This window comes from Sturnus vulgaris, chromosome 1, assembly GCF_052056855.1.
Source record: "Sturnus vulgaris isolate bStuVul1 chromosome 1, bStuVul1.hap1, whole genome shotgun sequence".
NCBI lineage: Eukaryota > Metazoa > Chordata > Aves > Passeriformes > Sturnidae > Sturnus > Sturnus vulgaris.
The window spans coordinates 88,394,889-88,404,210 of NC_142243.1; the positions used below are offsets into that span (position 1 = coordinate 88,394,889).

The 9,322-nt window shown below is 45.5% G+C and overlaps 1 protein-coding gene across 6 annotated transcripts in view; it reads right to left on the reverse strand.

Annotated features, from left to right (window-relative positions):
* COBL (cordon-bleu WH2 repeat protein) overlaps positions 1–7,871 on the reverse strand; it is a 157,306-nt gene extending 149,435 nt beyond the window's left edge. For all 6 annotated transcript variants that reach the window (XM_014872280.2, XM_088171397.1, XM_088171406.1 and 3 more), the window contains exon 1: positions 7,742–7,871. In XM_014872280.2, the coding sequence (XP_014727766.2) occupies positions 7,742–7,785 (44 nt within the window). In that variant the 5' untranslated portion in view covers positions 7,786–7,871. The remainder of the gene's footprint in view (positions 1–7,741) is intronic.
* Between the last annotated feature and the right edge of the window lie 1,451 nt (positions 7,872–9,322).

Here is a 9,322-nt window from a genome sequence, read left to right on the forward strand (position 1 = left end):
TTTGGTCTAACTAACCCACTGAAATATTACCAAAAAGCAGTGATATAAAGAGGTTTTATATCATCTTACTGTGAATTGTAACAAGAATGTTTGTTGAAACAACACTTGAAAATTCAGAAAGCATCTCGTCAACCATTAATGGTATCCATTTTAAATCTCTATTTGGTCCTCAAAAAACCCATGTTATTAACCCCTGATTACTGAAAACCAACAGTTTTAGCTCCACTTCATAATAACAGCCCAGCAACAGTCAATGAGATCAGCACGCATTTATTTAAATAGAGCCCGACACACAGGAAAGGAAAGTAGGCACGGCAAACAGACAATCACACTGTTAGTCACTCTTAGTGAAAACATAAAGTAACATTTATCTGATTAAGTAGTTTTGGATTGGTACTTGCTGTTGGAACCTTACAGTATGGTTATATTTAGAACACTGATAATATAAAATGTAATTTTCTTGCTCAAGCTCCATGTAAGAGAGACGATTTTGCATGTTACCTGTTTATTTTTTTGAACAAAAGAAGTTTTTACTGTTAGCACCACAACACCAGCTCAGCTGAGCAAGACTGTATTTTCTCTAGCCTTTGAGCCACTAGTAAGAGCTTGTTACAGAAACACCCAACTACAACACAACAGCTTCAGGAATACTGAGACTCACATCTGGCTTCCCACTCCATGGAAAAAGGACTCCAGGCTGCGGGGTGGTCCTAGCAATTTGGTGTAGTAAAAGCTACTGTAAGTTTAATCCTCAGCCCTTCCTTTGCCAAGTAGAACTTTGAACGTGGGTTTTCTGTGAGAGTTCCCTAATTATCTGGTTGATAGGTGAGGGATTTTGCATCACATTTTACTGAGCTGTTCCACTTTGCATACACCACAGCAACACTGAGAGAGAAAGAGGCAGAAGAGCTCACAGACTGGCCTTAAATACTTATGCACAGGTCAACCACCTTTAATAAAACAAGACACTGGAGAAGACAGAACCAAACCCAAAAATGCAGTCTGTCTATTGCACATCTTCAAGTACCTCAGACCAGAGTGCACCACTTCATTTGGACCTTTCCTACCTGTTTTAATGATGATCACCATATCCAAAAGGAAAATACTCAGGCATGATTTTTTGACTACTAGAGAAAGTTTTGTAATTCACATTTCATCATGGAAACTGTACAAGAAAATGATAACTCCATACAACATATCCTTAAGAACACAAAGCACAGCTTATCGTACAAATATCATGTTGAATTTACAGGAATAAGAAATTAATTTTATGGTCCCATCGACGCTCTGAATCTGGAAGCTATAGTAAGAACAAAAGAACATAGAAAAACCAATCCAAATCCATTTTTCCCCTTTCTCTGGTTATGACAACTCCTCTGTACAAATAGACAGCACCTGAGGCAAGCTCATTAGCTGAGGGATTAATGAAACTGAAAAGACATCGTTTCTGGTATGAAGGGACTAAAGTGGGTATGAGATGCTGTGCACCAGTGCCATCAGAGCACACCACTGCCACACAGCTTTGTGACTGTTCCTCAGCACGGGTCAAGTCCCTGCCTCATCGCTGACACTCTCATGCTGAAACTATGACAACAATACACTGTTCCCAGCATCACTTATTTAATGATAAGCAGCCTGGCTCACTGGGCAACTAACAGCTCTGGAAACACTCTCTATATTAACAGGATTCATACCTCAATAAGGGTTGTAATTTCCTTGACCTGGAAACACAGCCATTTTTAAACTATCCTTAATTCATAATTTTAGCTGGAAACACGGATTGTAAGTATTTTCCAATTCCCAGTTTCTCATGCATAAAGTGGCTTAACCTGCTATGGAAAAAAACAATTTCTAAAGGCCAGTCATCCTCTTAGAAGCAGCATTATAGTGTGAAAACTGTCAATTTTCATGGAAATCACAATGCCAGAGCAACACAAAAAGCTGCAGTATACAGAACACAGTCGTTGCCAGAACATCAAGTGTTTGCTGATGCTAACAGAGTAGCTAAAGCCCAGACACAGGGGAACACTTGTTAAGGCACTGAATTGCGATTCAGGAGAAGTGAGGTACTTCCCTAACTCTGTCACAGGCCTCCTATGACAGGCTGCTTTTGGAGCTGGCCATGTAAATGTGTTCACACTTTTGCCTATATAAATAATATAGGCAAATTATATAATTTATATATATTAAAATATAATTATATAAATATAATATAATATTTATATACATTATATATTATACAATAAGATAGATAATATATATGTATATAATACTATAATTATATAAATTATGTAATATATTATAATAATAAAGTCTTCTAAATGTTTTTCTTTAAGCCAAATGAATATTGTTAGGAAGTCTTCATAAATGCTTGTGAGATAATTCAAGTCCGTGACAAGAGAAGTCTACATGAGGACAGAGGATTAAGATTAAATACACGTATTCAAGAGAACTCTCATTCCTTTGAAGGAAAAAAAAAAATTCTTTCATTCTGGCCATAAGCACGCATTGGGATCTGAATTACTTGGCAAAAAGAAATATACCACTTCTCCAGCAACATTAGCTACACACGAAGCAGCCATGTATTTATTGAACTGACTTCAATATAAATATTTAGGAAGCTGGTTTTTTTTAAGGGTCAGCATCTTCTGAAAGGGTACCCATGAGAGCATTTGAAACTGTAATTAATGCCCCCTTCTCTAGTGCAGCCTCCTGAAATTGACTGTTACTGGTGAAGCCAGCCTAGATGGGGTGGTAAGTAAAATCTGTCCTATCAAAAGGTTCCTGCAGAGCAGTGAAATGATTCCATGAAGACTAGCAATTTGACCAAGATATAAATTTACAGGAGCAAAACCTGAAGAAAAATGAATCTGAAATTACAAGGCAAAGAATATGAACAACAGCTAACACAGGTGACAGTAAGAAAGAGAAGGTTCAATTTCATCTAACAGCAGCAGGACTGGCATAAAATAGCAAGACGAAAAAATATAAAACATTCCATAGGAACAAAATAATGAGAGACAACTGGAAGATGGGGAAAGTCAAAACAAATCCTGAATATTCTAGACAGTAGAGAAATGAAAGAGATTTTATAAGAAATTCATTCTCCACTCTGGCAGATTTCTGAAAAAAAGGAAAAGGGAAAAATAAAAAAGAAAAAAAAAGGAAAACTAAGATATGAGAAATAGGAACCTGGACTTCAGAAAGCACAGCTGTCAGGATTGGATTGCATTGTATTTATCTTGCCATTTGGCTTACTCTTACAATTAGTATCCTTATCTTCAGCAATCCTGAGATATTAGTCATCACTGAAAATACAAAACTGTTATGGCATATTAGCTCAACAGTTACATTCATATGGAGGCACTAAACACAGAAAAAAGTACTCTGTTTCATTCTATGCAATAGCAAGCACAATTTTTCTGTCTTTACTATCAGAGCTTTATTTAATGTGATGTAGCGCCACTGATACATCTTTGGCCCAGACCGAGAAGAAGACAGGGTTAATGCTGTCTGTGGTGCCAGGAAAATGCATCACAGGGAAGCTCCTTGTCTCAGGTGGACAGATAAGAAGTGAATTGAAGTGAATCAACTGAACTCTGTAGGAGTGGTACAGATACAAATAATGAAACAATGTAAAGGCCAATGCCAAAAACATAAGTGTAAGTTTTGCAACTGGTCAAGGCAGCAATCTAGGGATAGAACAAGGAGGGACGGCTTTAAGCTAAAAGACAGGAGGTTTAGATGAGATTTTAAGAAGAAATTTTTTACCACATGGTAAGACAGTGGAACAGGTTGCCCAGAGAAGCTGTGCATATCCCATCCCTGTAAGTGTTCAAGGTTAGACTGGATGGGACTTTAAGCAACCTGGTCCAGTGGAAGGTGTCCCTGCCTATGGCAGGAGAACTGGAATGAGATGATCTTTATGGTTCCTTTCAACCTAAACCAGTCTGTGATTTTACCACTGCTACTCTACATTTCTGGTTGCAGTCATTGCCCTTTGCCATCTACCACTTCTGCACACAGAAACCTTACATAAATACAAAACATAGAACACACATACAAATTGCTCTGTTTTCCAATTAAAAACTAATTACATGTTGCTTCTTTTTATCCTAAACTCTGCAACACCTGGAGTAAGCTAGAGTATGATACAACTAGTGTTATACAGACTAATAGATGTTCTGTGCACAGCAGTGCTCTCCAGGCTTTTCTAAACAAGAAAACAAAATTCTAAACACAATAATAGTATTTTTTAAAGCCGGTTATGCAGTTTCACAAAGCAACCCACTTAACTATGTATAGTAGTTATAAAATAGTAAAAAAGGGTTTCAACAAGTTGAGATGTGCAACTTGCTCTGCAGCTGGAGGTTCGCTTTTCCCAGTTCTCCATGTAAACATGTTTCACGTCTTTATCTGACTTCCAGGGATACTTCAATCCAGCAGGGAAGTCACTCCAAAGTAGGTGTGCTAAGATGTGCCTGTATATGTTAGTACTATAAGGCCCTGTGAGACAGGGAAGGAAGCTGAGGCGCAGCAAATAAAGGCCCTACTTAAAGAAAGCACTCATACATCCAGTTTAAAACAGAGGCTTTCCCCAAATTTGCCAGACTCCAGAGGAAGATCCTCTGTGCTCAGACACACGCATGAAGATGGATCCATAAACTGCTGGCTTCTGTGGGAGATGGAGATGCCTTCAGTGGCCATGGAAGATGCTCTGCTCTTTGCAAGGCTCCTAAGAGAGAAGAACAGAACTGATCCTTGATCTTACAGTGCCGTTTATGACCAGTGTGTCTGTTATGCCAAATTACGGTCAAAAAAGAAACCAGCTGAAACACCCAGGGAAGATTGTCTCTGCTCTCCCTAATGAAACAAGAGCAGATAGAAACAGAAAGACACTAAAAAGGTATTTGTCCTTTAGTATCCATGGCATAATCGCAGAGTAAATTGTAATTTCTGCTATTGCTACTGATTGTCTTAAATTCACTTTCATGAACCAAAATAAATGTTCATTAAATAAAGCATTATGAACTTGGTAAAGTTTATAAAAAAACTAATGCCTAGCAATCAGTAACAATAAAATTACTGGTTCTGAAGTCTACAATTATTTTTGAAACTGAAAAATTGGAAAAACCCTGCAACAACACCAGCACAAACTTCAGTTTTTCCTTTGCCATTAAAAAAACACAAAACAACAACCACAAAAAAAGCAAAAAAAAAAAAAAAAACAAAAAACAAAAAACAAAAAAAACCCCTATCCTACATTTAAATGCTTAATTCTCAAGGAATTCTGCTATGGAGCAAACATAATTTATCTCTATAAGCACACAGCAGAGCTGCTCTACTCTGCAAAAATGATACATTAAATTTGTTCACTGTTTAACAAGGGAGGGTCACGATGTTGCTGTTAATGATTTACATAGAGACAAAACAGCTCTGCCTAAATTTTGTTAAAAATTGTGACGCTACTGCAAGCTAAGCCAATCAATAAGCTGGAAACGTGTGTAGCACGTCTTCTGCCATGAAAGGAAGGTATTTCTGTCACAATGGCCTTAACAGCCAGAGGTCCTCAGCCATGCTCCACAAATGCAGTTCACATTTGGATTCATATGGAAACCAAAAAGGACAAAGCTGTGCTCCTGCTGCACTTTCTTGACCCTAACAGATTTCATCACCGAGTGAGTAAAATCTGATTAGGGATCACACACCCACCGATGTCCAATATGGATGATAACAACTCAGGGAATTATGGTCCATTCAGTGAAGTCCCCTGTTAACAGCACAGACACATCCAGGCAGGGAAGGTCTGACTTGCAAGAAAAGGCAACGCAAAGTAATTCAAGGCTGAAATGTGCTCAGATAAAACAGGCAGTCACCCCTTGGTGCACAGGACAGTGTTGCCATCAGCTTCCACATGAGCAGATTAGCACCCACACACTTTGTTATACAATATCACAAGTGCATCTGCACCCTAGGATTGGATTCATCTCCTTGAGCCATGTCAGGAGCAATAGGACTGAAGTTAATGCAGTTACTTTAATTTCTGTTCATGTACGTGATATCCGAGAATGGCTCGGTTTACACAGATGAAACTGGTTACAAAAAGGATTCAGGAGTTTCATTCAGAAATGTCCCCAGACCCCAGTGGTCCTTTCTGAGATGCACCAGTGACATGCGTTCCCATTGCAAATTATTTTTTTTAATGAATCTTTGGATACCTAGCAATCGAGACAAATTTTTAGTCAGCACTGCATCTGAATTACTCTTCAAAGCACACATGTTAATTGGCACCATAGATTGCCTCTTCATCAGGATTTTAGAAAGCAGCTATACTGTTACATCAACTAAATACAGAGAGGGGAGGCACCTTACATCTACCACTCTTCCTGGAAGGTTAGCCTAAAAGGTCACGATCAGACAGGCTCAATTTCAGGTGGAATTAAGCATTTTATTTACAAAAAGAGCAATAAGCTATGTCCTACTCTGCAAGTCAAAGAAAAATGGCACACACTGTTTCATTACCACAGCATTAGCAATGGCATCTTCACTCATTGCTCCCTGTACTACTTTCTGTGTACACTACAAGGTTCCCTATTAAAGACAAACTAAGGAAACGAAACTGAACAAAACTACTGTAGCCTACTAGCACGTACTTTAGGACTGTTTCCTACTTCGTTGGAAATGAATTTATGATATAAACATTAGAACTAAAAAAAAAAAAAGTTGCTGAAGCAATCACAGTCTCTTTCAGTCTGTGCAGATAGTGTGAAATAGAGCAGTAAATTGCAGCGAGCAGACAGCACAGCTCTTAAAACTTGCCCAGCTTTTGCTCTGACAAAAGAGATCACTTAGGACCTCATCGTGCTGCTGCTCTCGTCGTTTAATTAACGGACTAATAAATTCCACTGCTGGCATATCTTCTACTTGTCTGTTCTTTTGAAAAACCCCTAAACCTCCCGCTACTTAGCAATAGCGCTGCGAGAGCCGTGCCTGTCACCAAAGGCAGGAGGCACTGGGAGTAGCACCGCGGTCTCCCACCAACCTCGGACAATTTTAGGCACTTTTAATTCGCGGCTGGCAGTGCTCTTCCTTTCTCTGCCGCGGCCGTGCGGTGGGGCTGAGACCCACGTCTGGGACGGCTGAATAAACCATTCAAATGCTTTTGGCAGCTACGTCTCGGCGCTCGGGCAGGCGGGCGTAGGGGCGAGCACCTCTGCGGCCGCGGGGGCTCCCCGGACCCTCCGCCGGACGGGTCCGCCCCGAGCCCGCCCGCGGCCCCGGCTCCCTCCCCGCCAGCGTCCCTTCCAGCCCCGGTGGCCCGGGTCGGGAGCTGCAAGCAGCGGCTGCCCTTCGTCCCGCAGGGCCGAACCACCCCTTGAAGGGAACAAGCCCCAAACCGAGCCGGCTCTCCGGTCTCGCAGCCGGAGAAGCAGCGCCGGCAGCCGGGCCGGGGAGTCCCTCCCGCAGGGCACAGGTGAAACAGGCACTTTCTCCTGCTCCTGACCTTTTTGCACCCGGGCTCACCGCCCCTCGCTCCCCAACGTCCCCGGGCCGTGCTCCGAGCGGGCCGGGCGCCGACACCTGCGCGCCGCTCCGACCTCGGCGCCCCGGAGGGAAGCGAGACAGGCGGGACGGAGGGAAGGCACCGCGGCCCGCCGGCCAGCACGGCCGCTGTCGCCGTCCGGAGCCATTCCCGCTCGTGGAGAGGAACGGACTGGCCCGGGTCCCGGCGGGAGCTTACCCGGTGGGGGGTTTGCTGGCCCCGGGGCGCACGAGGGTGTCCATGGCCGGGCCCCCCTCGCCACTTCTCAGAGGACGGGCCGGTGCAAGACGCGATCCCGGCAGCGGCGAAGGTCGGAGGCGGGGGTACCGAGAGGGAGGGAAGAGAGGAGAGTACAGGAGAGCCGCCCTCGCCCCCTCCCTCGCCTCCACCTCCCCCGCTCCCCGGCGGCACTGCCCGGGCCGCCACCGCCCACGGCTGCCCAGCCCGGCTGTGCGGGCGGGGATGCGCTGCCGGGCCGGCCCCCGCCCGCCTTACCCGGCGGGCAGGGAAGCCACGCCACACCACGGGCCCTGACACCCGGGCTGCCTGGCCAGACCGCAGCCGGGCACGGCGGGGCGAGAGGCAGGCGGAGGAGCTCCCGGCGCGGCCGGGCTCGGCCGGCCGCTGCCCGGGCAGCGCGGAGTGCGGGGGCGCTGCGAGCCGGTTTCCATGTCAGTGCCCGCCACTAACGCAAACACGGCGGTCGCCCCCGCGGGCACTGCCAGGGCGGCCACCCTCGCCGCCCACGCCACGGCGGGGGCGAGGAGGGGATGGGGTAACAGGCGTGGGAGAGGAGCGACAAGCCGACATACGCCCCCGCCGGCGCCAGTTCCCAGGACCCTCCTCCGTCTCTTTTTGCCACGAACTTGGCAAACCCTGTGCTTGTCAGGCGACTGTGCCCGACACTGAGCCCTGCAGGGAGCGGAGGCTTTTCCTCAGCCTCGCACCCTGCCCAGCCCTAGCTCTGCCACCTACGGCCTGTTTCTCGTCACCCCTGTTCATAGAGACATTTTTTCTTCTCTTGGAGGCGGCACAAACAACTTTTAAAATTAGCAGCGGCCGTGGTCAGGGAGAGGTGCTGGAGTGTCGTGGCACGACAAGGCAGGTTTCTCCCGGGGTTTTCCTGCTGGAACGAGCCCAGCACGGTGAAGGCAGCCCCACTCCCCCGGCGGTGCGGGGCGCACAACGGCACAATCTTCGTGGAAACGTGGGCATCGCGTTAAAATGTGTGTTGTGTGTTGTTTCAGGAATATTTCCCCCCCTTTTTCCCAGAATATCGGCTGCTACACCTGTGTGCGAAAGCAAAACCAGGCTGGAGGCGGGGAAGTCTGGATGGCACTACAGTTGTAAGTGTCCCCAGCCCGCCACGCCCGGCGTTGGGCAGCCTGGCTTCTCCAGGTATTTCAGGAATTTCTCTGCTCCTCTCCATTTGTGTCACCTTGCTTTCCCGGCCACGGTGGGAGGATGGCAGAGACAACAGAGAGGTCAGGCCAGCAGCCAACACTGGGACCAGGAGACAGGAGCAAGCAGGCGGGGTGATGGATGTTACAGTAAGAAACTAGGATGAGGAACTGAGCTGCTGCCTTACTTGGCTTTTCACCTGTCTTGGCTGTCTTGTGATAGTCACGCAGGTTTTGCTTTATGGTTACCCCCTTCCCCAAACTCTTCCATCCTTTCAGTCTTGAGCTCGTATTTCTGCATACTCTGCCCATCAGAAAGTGTCTTGCCCAGCTCAGTAACCACGCAGAGTAGATGCAAGCAGCTTCTCCAGCTCCAAAA